Source organism: Callionymus lyra, chromosome 5, assembly GCF_982586985.1.
Source record: "Callionymus lyra chromosome 5, fCalLyr1.hap1.1, whole genome shotgun sequence".
Taxonomy (NCBI): Eukaryota; Metazoa; Chordata; class Actinopteri; order Syngnathiformes; family Callionymidae; genus Callionymus; species Callionymus lyra.
In genome coordinates, this window is record NC_141822.1 from 22,052,174 (window position 1) to 22,072,394 (window position 20,221).

Below are 20,221 nucleotides of genomic sequence, written 5' to 3' on the forward strand. Positions count from 1 at the left end.
TCTCTCCTCTGGTCCTGAAGTGTGTCCAGGAACCATCAGTAGATTCTGATCCACAGACCTCAGAGCCCGAGCTGGGGTGTAAGGCTGGATCAGATCACTGATGTAAGGAGGAGTCTGACCATGAATAGATCTGAAAGTAAGAACCAGAATTTTAAAGTTGATCCTGAAAGAAACTGGCAGCCAGTGAAGAGTATCAGGTAAGCATAGTTTTGTATTAACTGCAGGCGGCATTAAAAAGCATTTTCATAGTTATGCCCCATTCTGTGCCCCCATGCAATTAACAAGAAAGTGAAATTCTGAAAATCTCTACATTTGATTTAATACATATGGTTTGAATCTAATCAAAATTGGACATATTTTAATTTTTCATGGGGGTCTTCTATCCCACTTGTGCCCCCTTTCCCTTGGCCTGATTGAGTTTTACCCCACCCAGTGAACTTAATTGAGAGGTCAGGCATCGCAGACCGGTGAAATGTCAGAATAAAGAGGAGAAACCATGGCTTGCAAAAACATTAATAAATGCCTGCAGAAAAAAGAACACTCTGTACAGACAGTTCATTAAGACTAGGACGGTCCAGTCAGAAATGAGACACAAAAGGTACAGAAACAAACTAAATAACATCCTAAATAAATACAAGAAAGAATACTACAGCAATCCATTAGCAGAGAACGTGAATCAAACAAAAATAATTATGGGATATTCTAAAAAAAGTGACCAATAATAATTGCCCAAAACTGAGTTACCCTCCGTACTTCAAATATAACAACATCCAGGAAGAAAACCCAAGAGTCATAACAAATAGATTCAATGAATTCTTTGTTAACATCGGGCCCGAGCTAGCCAAGGTCATTCCGAGCTCACAACTACACTGGGACACTTTGATAAGGACGGAGAAAGAACTTCAAGCTCAATGCTTCTCACACCAGTGAAGGACACAGAGATTAAACACCTGGTGAACATCAAAAACATCCACTGACGTCAATGATCTGGATATGAAACTGATTCAAAAGGTCTTATCTGGTAACATTGTTTCGCTCACTTACATTTTCAATCTCTCATTTCAAACTGAGACATTTCCCACCAAAATGAAAGTTGCCAAAGTTGTTCCTCTGTTTAAAATAGTGATACACAAGTTCACCAATGACACACCAATCTCAATACTGACACAACTGTCAAACATACTGGAGAAGTTATTCAACAATAGGCTGGACGACTTCATCAACAAACACAAACTGCTATATACAAGCCAGTCTGGATTCAGAAAGAATCACTCGACTGCCATAACACTGAGTCTGTGGAAATCATGACTGACGCCATTGACCAAAAACTAAACTCAATAGGAATTTTCATAGACCTGAAAAAAGCTTTTGACAACATAAACCATGATATTTTAATAGCTAAACTGGATAAATACAGCATTAGAAGTGAAGTACTGGAATGGGTCAAGAGCTACTTACACAAGACATCCCAATATGTTAAAATAGGTGATAGCACATCAACTTGTTTGGACATAGTCTGTGGGGTCCTACAGGGGTCAGTTCTGAGGCCAAAACTGTTTATACTATATATAAATGATATATACAAAGTGTCAAACGTTCTGGAATTAATACTATTCGCAGGTGATACCATTATTTTCTGTAAATGAAAATGGCCCAGCTTTACGTGTGGTTTAATATAAACAAATTATCATTAAATGTAGGAAAAACGAAGTTCATGCTATATGGGAAAAAAAGACTGCAACAAGTGTATTATCATTCAAATATATAGCGTAAATATTGAAAGGGTCAGCGAGAATAAAGTACTGGGAGTTATTATAGATGACAAGTTGGAAGTCACACATCAGACACTTAAAAAGCAAGTTGGCCAGAAGCGTCTCCATATTGAGGAAGGCACAAAAATTAATAAATCGAAAAGCACTACAGCTGTTCTATTACGCACTAGTCTCTCCACACCTGCTATACTGTGCTCAGGTGTGGGGACAAACATACCCACTAAAGGCACACACAAATCAGTTATAAATCAAATCCAACATTCTTAAGTTATATGACTTAATAAAATACTGCACTGTACAAATGATGTACAAGGCTGCTAACAAAAGCCTCCCTAACAATGTGCAAAAACTATTTCATAACAGAGAGGAGAGACACAATCTTGTACTTCAGGTAAACGAGGGTACGGACTACACTAAAATCGCAGGTTTTAAACAATGGAATCTGTTAGAAGAGGTAATCAAACAATCTAGAAACACAGTGTCTTCAAAAAAAAAGTAAACTCAACTATTGACCTGTACAAAATGGTACATGATGGCTGATAAAGGTCAGAGACGCAAGTCAGACATGGTGTTAAGACGACAAACAATGAGCTGAACTAGAGAAACCTGTGTCAGTTTGCATGGATGATGCAGGATGTTACATAATGTGTATCAATAAGGTTAAGATAAGCTACAAGATGAGACTGAAAGTAGGAATTATATTAACAGTGAGACATTTATTAAAAAAACAACATTTTTACACATGTTCACAGGTTTATTTTTTTATTAAACTTGACTGACACGAGCGTCTTGACTTGTCAAGAGTCACAGGCAACAAAACACCTCTTAGACTGTCAGAACCACCAGAACAGAAATTATCCAAATTATAATTTTTTGCTGTGCGGTCTGGTAAGAACTGGCTGACGAACCAGTACCTACATCCACATGATCATTTTCCTCGACATCTGCAGAGCCGTTAAGATCAGGCATACGCTGAAGGATCACTTTGTTTCTCTATCTTCTAAATTGTTTCTTCTCTTTCTCTCCACCAGCCTTCGTGAAGCGACCAGATTCCATGAGATCCAGGGAGAACACCTACAAAATCTCTGGCCTTTGTCGAGTGTTTGCAGTCTTTTTACACCACCTTTGAACATTTTTTAAATGCATCTTGTAAACGTGAAAAGAACAGCTTGCTAACACATCAGAGTACATGATGGAGTCACATCATCAACACGGTGTGGATCAGATCCATACGGGCGTTTGAGTCCTGCCTTATTTCTGCTCCTACATTTGTATCCGGGGCGAACTGCTTTCTCCTTGCCACGGTTTAACCAAGAAAAAAAAAGAAAAAGGTAGCAACCAGTCTTTCTAAAAACCTTGTTTCCACCTCCAGACAGGAAGTACTTGCCAGAGTGTTGGAAAGAGGGATTAGAAGCTACGAACAAATCTCTCTTTATTGATTCTTTTCTACAATTTCTCAGACTTTTTAGGGATTGAAATTGCAAAAATTTAGCGGATCAAGAGCAAACTAGTATGAAACAATAACAGTTTTATGGTGAATTGAAATAGGATTAAAGATAATAAAGTCTGATAAGTCAGTGGGCAGGAAGGACACCAACTAAAGTGGACTTATTTTGGTGACCAGTCGGACTAGAATAACACCAGCACAACAACAACAACAACAACAGTATCTTGATGACTGTGTAAATTCTATCTCTGTGGAGGTGCTTGATGTCACCGCCACATATGACGCTTAGAATGAGGTGAGCCTGATATTTTTATACTCCACTGTACATCATTTATCGACTGTCTTCAAACACGTTTTCTTTGTTGATACCAGTAAGACGTAGTACAGACGGCAGGAGTCGGAGTGAAGCCTGTTCACCACAGAACACTGATTATTTTACGCTTTATCTATCTACGCTGGATGAAAAGTGTCAAAGTTCTGCGGTCCTTCCAGTCATATGTACATTTACAGTTTATAAACTGCATGCTCTCCATCAGCGTGCCACAGTATTTGTGTTTTCATTCTGGGAATGTGAGCCTGGAGGACTTTTGGGGGACACGAAAACTACACTACGGGATTCAGGAAAAGTCTATATCAATCAGTAAAGAACAAGATCTGAAGTGTTGAAAAAGATAATAGAGTCAAAATACGCAATATTTATTGAGAAGAATACGTGCCTATCTATGTATAAGACCCAAGATTTGACAAATAATTTGCTCTAATTCTTAAATTAATGGAATTTCCTGCAGATATTGAGTGCAAAAGTTACATTTTGGTCTGTTTGGAGCTGCATTATTCTCTGAATTCATGCAGTTATTGGCACTTCCTGGATCCATGTATAGTGCTGTCGATGATGTTTGCACTTGGAGGTCAAGATGGACCTGTGGATGAAGCGTCAGACGTGCTTCCATTGTGACATTCCTCACTGCCTGCTGCTTCACTTACTGGTTTGTGATCAGTGCTTATACTCTAGATCTGTGTTTGTATGTACATAGTGACCAAAACCCATCAGTGGAGTAGACCTGAAGGCTCACAGTCAGCACTCCAGCTGGGTTTACATCACCCTTGGAAATGTGCAAAATCTGATTCTGAAATAGCTATAAATATTCGTGTGAAGTTTGGATCTTGAAATGCATGACAGAAGCTAAAATTCAAACAATTTCTCATACCGTGAGTGACATACTTAGTCACTTGAACAATTCAAACTGGACACAACATGTGAATTTACTGAGCATTAATGTTCTTATAAGATGGATAAACAACAAACCATGGAGCTTATATCTTCCTGCAGTCTCTCAGGTAAAATAGTTTTGTCGAAACTGCTTTTATTGTTTACCAAAAACTGTCATGTAAACCCAACTTATGAGCCAAACGTGGTTCTTTCCTTCGGTTTAATGCACGAGACACATCAAAAAACCTCTGGTCGGTATTATACACACGAAAGATCATTTACCCTCGTCCTTATTTCTGCAGCACATGGTGTTCCAGAGACAATATGTTTTGCACATATGCTTGAATGTGTCGTTTACTTTCAATAATGTTGATAAACAGAAGTTCACTGTGAAGCCGAGGAGAGTTTTTCATGAGCAATACTATTATATTTGTTGTGTTTTTGACCTTGTTTGTCATGTCACATGACAACTGTGAGATAAAAACACAGGAGGATCAAGGGGGCAATCCTACAATTGTCCATGTATAATTTCACGTCCCATATTTCGATACTGTATTTCTTTTTAAGGTTGAAAATAGAGATCACAATATTAGCTGAGTATATATCTCTGACTACTGGAGCCCAAATAAATGCAATAATTATGATATTTCAAACGACACATTAAACAAGGGGACCCTAAAACCCTACACTTGCTGCAGTATTTAAGTATATAGCAGTTTAGTTTAGTATAGCTATAAAGACATTTTAAAATGTGTTGTATTTAATTTTCAAAGTGTAATTATTCTGTTATAAACATTGTTTGTTCACTTATATTTAAGTTGTTCTTTGTTCAGGCAGATATGTTTCCATTAAATCTTCCATATCTAAAACACGATATAAAACTACAATGTCTTCATTGTTGTTGTGTGCGTCAACTTGTGCACAAACTGTGTGGCCTTCCACTCAAAGTACAGTAGTTGAAACAACTTTCCAGGAAGACGATGAATCACTCAACGTTCTAATAAATGTACTGACACGGGAATACACCCTGCATTTGAGAACATTAGATGCAGTGACACAAGTCCATGTATATGTCACAGTACAGATTGGAATCCAGTAGGATCTGGAATCCTAATAGTACGGATTGGAATTCCAAGATTCAGTCTATTTTCCAAAACATTTTGATGTAATCGGAATTTCTCCTATTAGAATTGGAGATTGTCCTGGTAGAATTCCCATTTGCCCTAGGAGATTGATATTCCAATATTCAGATCCCAGTTCAGTAGTAGGATTCCAATCTGTACTAGTAGGATTTTCGGATCCTACTGGATTCCAATCTGTGCTGTGACATATACATAGTTTTGTCTATCATTTCCAATGTATTTAGATTCTCTCATTTTAAAAATAGGGGAAAGTGGGAAAAAAGTAGACCTAGATAAGCAAGCAGGCATTTAACGAAACAATAAAATTGTATTATGCAAGCATGTTACATAACAACATGCCAAGTAACTACGAACACTATGACACACAGAACACTTGTTTTTTTTTTGCTAGAATTTGGCTCAGAATGATGATTATAATTTCAAGTTTGTTGGTCTTTTTTTGTTAATCTGATCCCAACTATGTTTGGGTTTTATCGACACACTTTAATGTTTTCCCGACAAACCAACTCTTGATCATGAAGCTTCAGGAAGCACCGTCTTGACTTTATACTTCCTCTGACCTCTAAACAATAAGACACTGCTTCATGAAGCTTCGTCAGACGGTCACTACCTTGAGAACATTCACAGACTCAAGCAAATATAAAACCTTAAACTCTCAACCAAACACGAGAGAGTTGATGTTGTAGGCCTAGGGGTAGGATTTAGTCCAATCTTAATGGGTCCAAGAGTCAAGGAAACCATGTTTGGAAGCCACATGGGACACATTTACGTTCACAGTTATTTTCTATACTGGTTGAATTAATGTACCGTACCATCGGCATGTTTGTGCTGCGAATTAAAGGGTTTAAAGGTTTTTTCTTTGTTTATGTTTTTTAATTGCACTCTTGAAATATAACCAGAAGAAATGGACAATAAATGGATCAGATGTTGAGACTATATATATCCATAGTTATATGTATCAATCAATCAAATCAAGTTCTAAAATCAAGTTCTCTGGAATCCAACACTGCCACGGTCATCTGGGAATGAGTTTTTTTATCCAAAAAACTGTGCGTTGTTCTTCTGCTGCTACTGAACTGTGAGGCGGAGTGTCATCCTTGTCACTTCTTAATTCCACAGTGTTTGTCCTACAAATTGAAAGTTACTGTACGACAATTAAAGCTGATATTATTTTATATTTATATTATTTATGTTTGTCTGTTATCAAATAAATAAAAATGTTATTGTGAGATTTTTCTGGCTTTTTGCATTTTATAAAACGGTGTATGTGTTTGCTAGTGGGTGTGTGTTTGGTGGTTCGTGATAGTAATGTGTTGATGAAGCTTCATGAAGCTTCATGAAGCATTGGGCTGTATTGAGCACTCGGTGGGTGGCGCTCTCAGTATAAAAATGATGGGACATACAGTATTGAATGCGTGGAGAGAGTAGAGAGTGCCATCTAGCGGGTGCTAAAAATAGGACAAAGCTTCATGAAGCTTCATCAACTTATCAAACAATCGGCTGATGGCATTCTTTTTAGAAATGCTCTACAATATACTGATTAAAGAAGCTATTCTATCGAAGCCTCGCTTTATTTTTTTTATATTATAATACGGCGCCACCTACTGACCTCTAAAAATAGAACAATGCTTCATGAAGCTTCATCACCAGTCAAACCAGAAACAAACAAACACAAACAACCAGTGTCATTTTCAGACAAAAGAAAAAACACAATTTATATTGTTATTTTAGATACAAAACATACATTTTTCATCGATACATTCACTTCAAAAAGTACAAATTTACTTTCTTATGTCCAAAAACAATCAATAAGCGCTTTCATGGTTAAAATGGTTTAATGTTTTTCCTGCTTTAAGTTGAAGCTGAGGTCACATTGATGATTCATCTATGCTTTGAGGCTGTTACACGAACCCTACTCTGATACACTTCAGAAAAATAGAATCAGAGTTAGACTCTCTAAAAGAGTATTTGACAGAAGAATGGATTGATGCAGGAAATGATCATGATCCTGCTCTAGTGCCACTATAATAATAATAGTGTAAACGAAAAGTGATCTTTGGCAGACATGATTTGACGTCTAGGTCTTCATGAAGCAACACAGAACATTCTTTCATCACTCGTGCGTCCAGGAGCCTTCAGAGAAGCTGCACATCCCCTCAGGAGACCCTCAGCTGCTGAGCAGGACGATGATGTAGATGAGGAGCAGACAGATGAGGATGAGCGTGAAGTTGACAAAGAGCTCCTGCAGGTTCCGCTTGGCCTGCGGGTTCACTTCGATCATAGAGGCACGACGGATGGCCGACTTGGTCATGTGCTGGACACGCTCCATGGTTGTCGGGTTGCGGTGGACGAGGACGCCTGTTCGACGGACAACAGAGATCAGAGGCGAGTTTGAGACGAAAACCAAGAACGTTATATTAATATTCAGCAGCAGTGTGTAATTCTGTTTTCAGGCTTTTAAAACCAACTTTCATTTGATCATAGCTCTTTAATATATATTCTTTTCAAATTAAAATGAACATGCACATTAACATTCATCAAGTTTGTTCATCTTTGTGTTGCTAATTAACTTCCAACTGTTAGATTGTTGCACGATTTCCGCAGCTAAAGGAACAATGACATTCTGTTGATGACTGAGGACGAGAGGATACAGGACTTCAGCAGCTTTTAAGTTGGTGTTTGGACATGTTTTGGTTTCAAAACAAATGAAAGCAGCTTGGACAGTCACCCTAAATACAAAGTCAAGTACTCCGACAATAATTTTTATATATCGTTTCTACAGTATAACAATATATCATATCGTTGCCCCTGTATTGTGATACGTATCGTATTGCTGGATCCTTGCCAATACACATCTATAAGTTAAAGGATTAATGCTCATGGCTGGATAAAAGCCATCAATTCATCTATATATGGGGTGTGTGAAGCTTCATGATGCATTGTCCTTATTTTCAGGGCCCACTAGGTGTCAGCCTCTTAACAACAACTTATTACTTTGAGCGCCACCTACTGACCTGTTAACAACAGGACAGTTCTTCATAACGAGTATAATAAAGTGATGCTTTCATAAATCAACATAAAATGCTAATTTTATTTGTTAGCTATGTGGCTGTAGTCCAGTGAAAAATAAATAAATAAATAAATAATAATAATGAAAGTGGATCCGATCCATTCAAAAAGTTCTGATAGAGGCACATTTAACTGGTAGTATTACAAGGAATGAAGAGATTGAACTAAAGAATATAAAATATCTACAATCATGCAGTATATCGTACTAGAAGAATCCGGACTTGCATCAACACTTCAACCTACAACAATACTATTTTATGTGTATTTTATGAAGTATTATCAATATAACCTGAAGTCAGTTTCTAACGTGTACAGTTGCTAAAGGACACAACACACGACAACATGGAACAACACCATTTGCCAGGACTTTGGTAAAGATGCATGAAAGGAATTAGAAACAGGATCATATACCTACAGACTGACTTGATGGGCCGACGACGATTGAAGATGGCGTGACTTTTTTCCACCCAACCTGGAATAATATGAGATACATGTGTGTCAACATGTTCTATTAGTACGTGCACGTCAGGTGCAGGTCAACTCGTCAGGCCACCACCTGATGGGTGACAACAACGCCATAACCAAGTTATTGACTCGTACCATCTTAAAGTAATGGTTCTCTAAAATTCCAAATTCAGAAATGTTCTACTCTGCCTCGTGTCGACTTAGAGGTATAGGCAGAAAAGTAAGTCCATATGATGGTCGCGAATGGGGCTCAGCTTTCTTTCTCTCGAAATAGAGCCCACTTTTCTTCGCCCAAAAAAGACACACTTAAAACCCAAATACCTCCATGGTGCTGGTCTCTGTTGTGACTGTATTACGTATTTAAGTGAGTCTTTTTGGACGAAGAAAAGTGGGCTCTATTTGCGACCCTCAAACGGACGTACACTTTTGCCTGTAACTCCAGAAAGAGAAGGATCACTCAATAATATCAAGCCTTACATTTATTGAACCACACACACTCTCACTGTTGTTTCTGACCTTCCTTAAGACATGTGATGTCTTGGCTGCTTCTCACCATGGCAACCTTGTGACCTTGAGTAGTCAGTGTTGTTGTCACAAGTAAAAATGAGTGGACGCAAGCGTTCTGCTTGTTAACTCATGATTTCACGTCTTATTTCTTTGTAATTTATAAGCAACTGTTTCTTACAAACCCTTTGATGGGATCACGTTTCATTATTATAATTATTATTGTTATTATTATTAGTATTATTTTATTATTATTATTATATTTCTCTATATTTTCAACATAGTCCATGAGTGCATGAATTGAGAAACTATACATGATAGTAATATTTGCAAAATTTAAGGACAGAAACTACTGGTAAAAGAAACACAAGGAACTTGATATAAGAAGTTTTGTGTATTTTTATGCGACAAATATAATCTTTTAATTCACAAAAATATTTTGTCTTACATGTTATATTGTCCACACAGTAGCTCCTAACAACACATAAAACAACTAGAGATTGCATTTAAAAAGTACACTCTCTATTAAAAAAAAACAATAGTATTATGATTAGGATCAGGCAGACACACATGCACACGCACACAGACACACAAATAGATGCACACACTCTTGATGAGTTTATGTATTTAAACCCCTTGATAGGGACAAACTAATATGTTCGACATTACGATGCTTAATTACATGTCTAAAGGGTAAGCAAATATTTAATTTGATAGTTTGGTATTTTATTGCTCGTAAATGTTACATTAATGTGACATTAAATATCTAGAAAAAGTGGAAAAAGTTGATGGAAATCTTACAAACTGACAAGTAAACTGCAATAAGTTGATGTTGTGTTTCAAAACAATACTTTTGCGAAAGTTCAAACTAATCTAAACTAAACTAAATACAAAAAATAAGAAGATAGGTAATACAGAGATTGAGAGTCCTACCTGTGCTGTCTGATCCAGGAGGATGCTGGTTCTTACCTTTCAGCGGAGAGTCAGCTGGAAATATCAGCAAAACACTGCGGGGCTCGACATAATCTGTGTGAAGGAGAGAACCCACGAGGGAGGGAGATGAAGAGGAGGCAGGACATCCAGAAGTTTTTTTTTTTCCCTCCACAAACTCATTCCAGAGAGTGATGATGTTGTTTATTTGTTCATAAGTTAGTTCTCAGGCCTTGTTGTTTATATTAGATTTAAAATCAACAAAATACTTTTGTATCGACTATATTTGGTGTAATCTGATCGTTTAATTCATGACAGTTTTGTGCTAAAAATGGTAAATAAAATCTCAATCGGGCTGATTTGTGTATGTGTCAATGGTCTGTTCTTTTCATCATGACAATAAAATCCATGTTTATATTCTCAGGAGCTTCTTAACCAAACAATAGTTAGATCATGTGTGCTCTGGATGTTTGACAGAGGAAACATGACAGCTGATGTCCTTCATTTTCTTGAAGGTGGCATCGCTGGACGACACCGTTTAACTTCAATAAAGTCTCTCGAATACATTGTTTATGAGATTCATGTTTGTGTCTCTGGTAGCTACACGGAAGTGATTAATAATTCAGCTCCAAATAGAAATAATCCCAGTGTTGTGACCCAGAAACATGTGCCTTAAAAGGAAAGAGAGTGTGTCAGGACGCCTGCTGCTGCTGGAGCCTGGGCAGTTGTGTTGAACAACTCTTGACATTTTATTATTCACATACATATTTTGTAGTTTTATGGTCGTGGTCCAAAGAACCATTTGAAAAAATAACCTTCAAACTCAAGGACTGAGTGCCAAATCTGGCCTCGGAGTCATTTTATGTGGCCCGTCTGGCTGTTCGGTTCACAATCAAAATAAATGAATGAATGTTGACATATAAACATGGCAGTGTTTAAATTTAAGGAACAGAGAATTCCAAAAAAAGTAAAAGTGATGATGAAGGAAAGGAATTTGAGCGTTGGGTGAAGGAGGACGTAGGTGGGTTTACTTCGGGCACTCCGCTCTCCTCCCACAGTCAAACATACAGAAGTTGATTGGGAAATTGTCTGTCGATATCGGTCTATGTCTTATTCCAGGGAAGGTTTTAAACTTCTGTGGCTCAAACACTAAGCAAGGTACATCCATTTAAAAGTTACAGGCCCTCAAACATTTTTGGCCTCCTTTTAGCCCTTTTGCATCATTTTTCGTAATCTCTCACAGTAGGCCCCAAAAAGCTTTGCTAGAACCGTTTTAAATCCATGTAAGCATGTTAAATGATCATGAGCATGTTGATAATCTGGACCTTATAATCCATGCGTTTATGTCTTCTCTTCCGGACTATTGCAACAGTTTATTTTCATATCTAAACAAGAAGGAGCTGTCTCGCCTGCAGTTAATACAAAACTCTGCAGCGAGAATTCTGACCTGCTCTAGTAGAAGAACTCACATTTTCCTGATCCTTAAATTTCTTCACTGGCTGCCAGTTTCTTTAAGGATCAATTTTAAAATTCTGGTTCTTACTTTCAGATCTATTCATGTTCAAGCTCCTGCTTACATCAGTGATCTGATGCAGCCTTACACCCCAGCTCGGGCTCTGAGGTCTATGGATCAGTATCTACTGATGGTTCCTCGCACACGGTTCAGGACCAGAGGAGAGAAATCCTTCTGTGTTTGATGATCTACTGACTCCTTCAAGAAACAATTTAAGACATTCTTATTTGTGCAGGCTTTTCTGTGATTTTGTGGGACTCCTGTGTTTGTCTTATGTATCTTGACTTTTAAGAGTTTTAAAAATGTGTATTGTTTACAAATAACTGTTACTTACTTACACTTGCACTTAAAACTAAACGACACGGCCTGGGCAAAGCAAGACACTTCAGCTGCTACATTATAAGAGGGTTAATTATGAAACAATGAATTTATAGAACAGGCTCATTGTCCCTCAGGGCTCCACAGTGATCCAAAGAGTCGGCTTCTGTTCATGCACCAGTTCTGCTGGAAAGTTACAGGGGGGTGGGGGGGGGGGTGCTCAGCTGCCCTCCTCAAAAGAGCTCCATAGGAAATTATCTCTGCCAATCAGTGCTTGACTTTGACTTTGCTGAAACACCCTGACAGGTGCCTGCGTCCTTGGTTGAAAATGTGCTCTTCTTTTTTCAAAGCTGTCCCATACTTGATGCCAGCGACGAGATTGTGTATCACGTCGTCCTAAACTATTAGCCAGTTGGAGGGCAAATCAGCATGAAGTCCAACCGGGAGTTACCTGAATGTGTCAGAAGGTTCTCTCAGTTCATCCGATGCCCTCTAACTGCGTCACCCGGCCGTCCGGGGGCGTCATGCAACCCCTCGACGGGACAGTGCAACAGGAGCTCCCTACCTTTGTAGGCGGGGCTAATTTTCATCCAAAACCAAGCGGCACGCTGACAGATCTTCCTCAGCTCTGCGGCAGATCCTCGAGGGATTAGTGATTAGTGAAGCTTGTTTGGAGGGCATGGCACGTATTTGTTGTACTTGGATCACATTGAGGCTTCCAGGAGCTTTTGTTTTATGACAGTGCCAAATATCCTATTTATAAATCACACAAAGAAACCACTGATGGAGTTGGAAGAATCTATCTTGGAACTTACCTTGACCAATCGACCAAAGGTTCCTTGTGATTCATTATCATTACTACTCAACCTTCCTCACTTCATCGGTTAATAGCATTTAATCCTAAAAACAAAAGGTTAAAAGCTTCCAAGACAATGATCCCATTTAGCCTGTCTTTAAGTCACATTTGAACAGGGAGGCAGAAACAAAGGTTTAAAGGGATGAAATGATAACGTGGTCGATGTTGCACGAGGCCGTGGCAGAGATACTACCCATAAATAGTAGATGGAACTAATCCAAAGCCTTCTTCATGAGAACACTCGCAGATAAGGGACCAGAACACACTTCTCCATCAGCTGTGTTTACTCTGGCAGACTTATTTCTGTGCTTCGCTGCTACACTCGCATTCTCTCTGTTCCCCCCCCCTCTTTCTCTGTTCGTCCACTTGTCCACATATAGGCAGCTATGTGGAGAAGCTTTTCCTCCGAGGCTTCTGTCACCACTGGATTTGTCTGCTCCCAGTGTTTGAAGTCCAACCCACTCAAGCTCAGAAGTCTTCAAAACGGTGGTTGGTAGCCTTCTGGTGTTTCCCTGTACGTCACTCACGACAGTAGTGCTCATAACTCTGGTGAAAACGTTTTATAGAAAGACATTTTCACACAAAACTATATGTTTTTGTACAGTAAAAAAACAACAACTGGATAAAACAGTAATAGGTTGATTTAGCTTCATGAGTTTCCTTTTTTAAGAGGTAAGTTGGTGGTTCGCTCGGTTTCAAATTGATCCGTATTTTCCGGTCCACTACATGTCAGTCCCTGCTCTTTAATATATCTCTTTAAACAGCTTTACTATTTAAGGGTTGGTATCCAAATTCCAAATTCACTCATTTTCTACTCACCCTCATGTCGACTAAGGGTTGGGATTATTTTCAGTAATCTGTTCTTTTTAGAGTAAAGGACAAAAATGTAGCGACTGGAACTCAATTGTCTTTATCACACACTTCAAAAACATTGGACAAATGTTTCTTGTTGTCTGTGTAGCACGTGTTTTTTTACGAACATTTCTTAACGTCAAGGCTTCAATACAAGATGTACATTACAGTCGAGAACCATGGATGTTTTTTAAGTGTGTCTTTTTGGATAAAGCGACATTAAAAGGGACTTACATTTTGCCTATAACTCTAAATAATCCCAACTTTAAATCGACATGAGGGTGAGTAGAAAATTAGTGAATATGAAATTTGGGGCGAACTAACCCTCAAATAGAAAAGCTGTTTAAAGTGATATATTACAGAGCAGGGAGTGACATGTTGTGGACCGGAATATACGGATGATGCTTCATCAAGTTCACCAAGTTATGTGGACTAGGTCCTCTTTTGACAGTTCTTCTGACCACTCAATGGAGGGTCTATTAAGTGTGTTTGTGTAAAATCAGCTTCCTGTCTTTGTGACCGTCAACGGGGGACAGGTTAGTTCTCAAGGGCCTGGACTCAGTGTCATTTCCATGATGGGTTCCCATTGGATCTTGGATTTTTGCTTTGTCTTGTTTCAAGTTAAAAGTATTTGCAACTACAACTAGTCCAGTACACATCTGCATCCCGGTGTTTATTTTTGTAATTGCGCGCTTTTCCATCTTGCCACATATATGCTACCTTTCTCTCTCGGTAATTGTGCGCCTTTTTAAATCTGTTCTGCACCATAGATTCCAACATACGTTGGTATTGGGCCTAGCCCGATAAAGATATTAACTTTAGAGTCTCATCTCGAGTCCAGTGTCTACACAAAGTGTTTACGTTTCATAGTGCAAAAGTACAACTACAAGGTACAAGGGGCGCAGCCATCTTTTTCTTGCCTGACAGAGAAGCGGATGTGACGACATATCCGGCCGTAATGTCAGTAAAACAGACCATTTTTTCAGACGTCGCTTATCCCGTGCGAATGTTCTTATAATAACACAGAGCTGGAGGATAATTTACAAATCACCAAAGGTCCACAGTTAAAACTAATCCCGTGCGAATAGGGCTAATGACAGAAATGATAGTCATGCTTGTTTAGCGGCTGAGGTGGTCGTCATGGCTGCTTTGGAAAGCCATGGGATCGACACAGCTGTCGTGTGGCCCGGCAGACTGGTGCACTTGTGGGGTGGAAAGAGATGACGGGAGGGAGAGAGAGAGGGCAGGAAACAACCACTCAATGCAATGTTATTAAAGTTAAAAGTGTCCACCTGATCTTTATGCCTGATAGAAAGCCAAACTAGTTTCCAAAATGATCATGTGGACGACTGACCTGTCAGAGAAGGTTTTAGGCGGGAGGACTTGATCAGGTCATAATGGCACAAGGGGACGAAAAGACCCATGTGGAATTTCAAACATCTCACATTTTAATGAAATTCGAATTAACTTTTCAGCAATTTTAGCACCTTTAAGCAATTGTAGGCCCATATTGCATCTGAACTTACTCTCTTTTCTCCTCCCCGATCATTTATTTGGGGGGTTGATATGGTTTTAAAATGTAAAAATATTGATGTAGTAGGGAAACAAGGGTCCTGACAAGAAAGTGATGCCACATACATGATGTGCTGACGTGTCATTATTTAACTAAAAAAAGCTGAGACTGAGCTCTAAACAATAGAACACAGTTAATTAAGATTCATCACTGATATCACAGCCTTAATGTGGATTCTTGCACAGATATTTAAGGTCAAAAACAGACGACAATAAAAGCAAAGATATGTTCTGTGAAGCAGTAGAAATGCTGTACTGAGCAAGAAAAAGACTGTAACAGGAACATATTTGAATGTGAACATTGTCTAACTAAAAGAAAAAAACATTTGAGATGGGGATTTCCATCCACCATGCACTTGAACCAATCTGAGACAAACTGGCTTTTGAAAATAAGAGAGAAAATGAAGAATCGTACTAATGGGAAGTTCTTCAAACCCATTCATCTTACAGCAACATTGAGATAAGAATATGCTCTACGCAGCTAACACTGGACCATAAAAGGATCCACGCAGAATAAAAAAAACAATATTTAAAATACTTTCATGAATGAATTATATCAGCCTGTCATACTCTGTGTGTGTGTGTGTGTGTGTGTGTTAGTTGATGCTGACAGACTGTTGAACAAATCTCAGATTAATACCAAAGCTGTGTCATTGTGTCACGAGTGAGTCGATGACGAAATCATGCGTCAGTCATATCTCCACTGACAGACACTTCCCGAGTCCACGCACAAATCTCAATGAATTATTCAGACAACGGTGAGATTTAAACATCAATGGTGAACATTTTGAATCAAGACTAACGTGGACAGGATGTGAAGATTAGATTTGAGTGATGTTTTGTCTAATGCAGCTGCCGTCTGGTTTCCATTGAGGGCTGACAGGTGAGGTAAGCTCACATGGTGGTCAAATCATTTGAGCTCAATAAAGGATCTTTGTCTGTTATCTTCACATATCTGAAATATTATACACATCAGCTACCACTCCATAGAAATCCACCAATGACATCTATCTTCTGAGGTTGTGTCACAGGGGCAGCAGCCAGAGAAAAGAGGCCCAGAGGAATATCATGAATTATTTGTTTAGGCATTATTTCCTTGTTTTTCATTTTGGCCTTTTGGTGAATATTTCTTGACCCTCAAAATAATTCAAGTGAATTTTGAGATTAGAGTTAGAGTTAGTTACTTTTTAGGAACGCTTATATTGGCAAAGTTTTGTTTGTTGTTATTAAGTTTTATATATATTTTTAATCCCCGACTGGGCAAGGTCCGGTATCTGACATCTAACTATATAATTTTGTATTTATTATTGTATTAACTCTAAATACAACTTGCTTAATTTATTTGTTTAGGATTTTTTTTTCCATTGGTGAATATGTTTTGCTCCTCAGTGAATATTTAGATTATAGTTAGAATAAAATGTTATTTTATCTTTTATTATTGGCATTGTTAGATTTATTGCAGCTATTCTTAATGTTTATCTTTTTTACTGCTTTTGTTACTGCTTTCATGTATTTTGGCTCTTTGCCACTCTTTTGGCTTGACGGTTTCTCACAAGAGTCAGTATATATAGTGTGGCCCCTGAGATGCAACCAGCCATCTTTTTTCTAGATGAACATGTCGCTAACACCTTCCCAGGCGTCTAATCTAATCAGTATTGCTGATGTTTTATCCATCTTTTATGATGGATTTGCACCATCTCACTGGGCTTCTGTAACCCAGTCCACATCCGATGGCTTCTCTCCATGTTCTGTTCTACTTTGAGTCTCTACTGTGGTGGTCCCCCAACTAGAACTAGGGCCGGATATTACATTAACTCTGTGACAAAAATATAGTAGCACTTCTTTTAAGGGGGTAAATTATTATGTAGCCACATAAAATTTCAGTTTTTTTACTCTTTCAAAAGGTTTGGTTTGAAATAAATTAAAGATTTTAAGACCGAAAACTCAAAGTCTTCCCTGACAATGAAGCTGATCTTTTACCTGAAGAGAAAATTAATGTTCCATGGTCTTTTGTCTGGTTATTTGGTTAAGCGTGGACTTCTGGTAAACAATACATTTAAGTAGGCCTCCAATCTCCAATCACACATTTTCCGTTACAAACTGACCTGGTCAGAGAAGGTAAAGGTTATCTGGCCCTCTCAGGAAAAAGTTTATGGATCCCTGCTCTACTGTATGACTCAGCTTTTCACCTTATTTCTAAGAGAGAATCATAAACTGTACCATTAAAGCCAAAAATAAAATATTGCTTTCCTGTATCCACAATCTCATTCATTCGGTCACTACCCAAGGTTAAGAGGAGAGTAGGAACATAGATCTGCTTCATCTTCTGGCTCAGCTCTTTCTTCACCACGACAGATCCCGACAGAAACCTCATGACACCGAACTGATCTCTCAGTCGATACAAAAGAGATTCAAAAACCTTGATCACTGGAAAACACATTCATTGCACTTGTTAATACACGTTTTAAACTTACTTTTGAGGGTTACAATTATATTGAATCTTGTAGATTCTCTGCAGCTTATGAAGGTTAAGTTAAGAAGTGCCTTTTGTTTAAGGTCTGTTTTCTCCATAGATACACAAATTGAGAAGAATAGTTATAAAACAAATATTCAATAATAGTCATTGCATTGTGTAAAGAAATAATATGTAATACATACATAATAATAACAACATAATGGTTAGTAAGCATTTTACGTTATTTAAAAGATTAATTAATTTCATATCATTATTATAAGAGAAGAAGGAGAAGATAAACCTTTATTATATTGCAGTTGTTTTTTCTTCTCAAGGTTTTGTCTGAATAAATAAACGTAAGCATTATTCCTTCTGTCTTCATGGGTGATAATGTGGCCCCTGGTGAGGGTTATTGCTTATCCCGCTCTATTGGGTCTCCATACTAATCAGGAGCTCCGGCCTGACATTCTCCACAGATGCCCAGTAACAAGTGGTCAGACCTGAGGCGCCACTGGACGGTTGCTCCAAAAATAACGCCCAGCTGGATGTTTTGAAATCCTCTTTATTGTTTCCTGAAATAGAAGAGTAAATCACGCGGCTCAAAATGAGCAGCCCTGAGCCCTCTACTGTAGATGTGTCTTTGAATGACGCTTTGATTTCACGTCGACAACTATGTCTGGAATCAAGCGAGCATTTCAGGAATGGTTGGATTCTAAACAATACAATTACAAGGCTGTGACTACAGAAGCAGATGGTGATGGGATGACGAAGCTTCATGATACAGTGTCATATATTCATTAAGGCAATAGATTATAGAGCAGAGAGTGAGCTCTCAGAACTTTGGAAGCAAAGACACTGTTCTATGAAGCTTTATCAACACATCACTCATTATCACTATATGCAGGTAAAGGCGGGTTCGGTCATTAGAATGGAACGGGTCTCTTCGTGGAGGAAGTGATGGAGACGAGGACCAGGGACTAAATTGAAAGCACAAAGTTCCCTGACATCTGTGGTACATGTCAAGATGGAAGGTTTTGAGGAAATGGACAACGAACAGGAATTATGAGCTTCAGTAATGTTATTTTCCTCAAGGTGAATGCCTATTGTGACTTGATGCCTATTGTGACTTGATGATGATGATGATGATGATGATGATGATGATGAGGAGGAGGAGGAGGAGGATGATGATTATAATAATGATGATGATGATAATGATGAAGATGATGATGATTATGATGAAAATGATGATGATGATGATGATGAGGAGGAGGAGGAGGAGGAGGAGGAGGAGGATTATAATAATGATGATGATTATGATGAAAATAATGATGATGAAGATGAAGATGAAGATGAAGATGAAGATGATGATGATGATGATGAAGATGAAGGTGAAGATGAAGATGAAGATGAAGATGATGATGATGAAGATGAAGATGAAGATGATGATGAAGATGAAGATGAAGATGAAGATGAAGATGAAGATGATCATATAGTTTAGCAAACTGCTCGACAAAGGGTCTTGAAAATGCTCATGTAAACTTCTGACCATTCAGTGAAGTTTTAGGAGGGAGATCAGTGGGAAGTGGAGAAGACCCCATAAAAATTCAAATATGTCTAGTTTCAATACTTTCATTCAGATTATACTTCCATAATTTTCACTCCCTTCAGCAATTGTAACGCTCATAATCCACATCCTCTTCTCTCCTCCCACTCTCTTTTTTTATATTTGAAATATATAGTATTTGCGTTTTAGTGATTTAATTTATATACATTTTAATTATTTTAAAAAAAATTGATACATATTTATATATTTTTCAAATATAGTTTGAACTTCTAATTCCAATAATTAAAAAAAAAAGCCTATTTTTATATATTTTATATAAAAAATTTAAATCATTTTATGTAATCAATCAACTATTGAAATGTATGTATTTTCTTCTTCATCTTATGTCTTTTATATGTTTGTTATTTCTATTTAGCATCCATTTTCTTCTTTAGAATTCCTACTAATGCAAATCCATGCACCTGATCTACACAGGCTATATAAACTAGTTTTAAAAAATAATAAGTTGTGCTGCAAAGTTACTTACATTTTACTGCAAGTATACCTACATCT

The 20,221-nt window shown here is 38.0% G+C and overlaps 2 protein-coding genes across 7 annotated transcripts in view; one reads left to right on the plus strand and one right to left on the minus strand.

The window, feature by feature from the left end:
* LOC148079756 (protein FAM184A-like) overlaps positions 1-5,235 on the plus strand; it is a 32,499-nt gene extending 27,264 nt beyond the window's left edge. For all 3 annotated transcript variants that reach the window (XM_087791436.1, XM_087791434.1, XM_087791435.1), the window contains one exon: positions 2,804-5,235. In XM_087791436.1, the coding sequence (XP_087647562.1) occupies positions 2,804-2,812 (9 nt within the window). In that variant the 3' untranslated portion in view covers positions 2,813-5,235. The remainder of the gene's footprint in view (positions 1-2,803) is intronic.
* Positions 5,236-7,256: 2,021 nt separating this feature from the next.
* Positions 7,257-10,651, minus strand: pln2 (phospholamban 2). Of its 4 annotated transcripts, none has more exons than XM_087792551.1 (3): positions 10,579-10,651; positions 9,056-9,112; positions 7,257-7,929 (listed from the first exon to the last, which is right to left on the minus strand). In XM_087792551.1, the coding sequence occupies exon 3, from the start codon at positions 7,898-7,900 to the stop codon at positions 7,739-7,741; it is 162 nt and encodes a 53-aa protein (XP_087648677.1). In that variant the 5' UTR covers positions 7,901-7,929; positions 9,056-9,112; positions 10,579-10,651; the 3' UTR covers positions 7,257-7,738. The 4 variants fall into 4 exon arrangements, with proteins under 4 accessions (XP_087648677.1, XP_087648676.1, XP_087648675.1 ...); XM_087792550.1 differs by having other exon boundaries at positions 9,052-9,112; positions 10,543-10,630; XM_087792549.1 differs by having other exon boundaries at positions 10,543-10,624.
* Between the last annotated feature and the right edge of the window lie 9,570 nt (positions 10,652-20,221).

What these genes read in the sequence shown, in the direction of transcription:
- pln2 (XM_087792551.1), bottom strand. Translation starts at nt 7,900, where the DNA reads ATGGAGCGTGTCCAGCACATGACCAAGTCGGCCATCCGTCGTGCCTCT.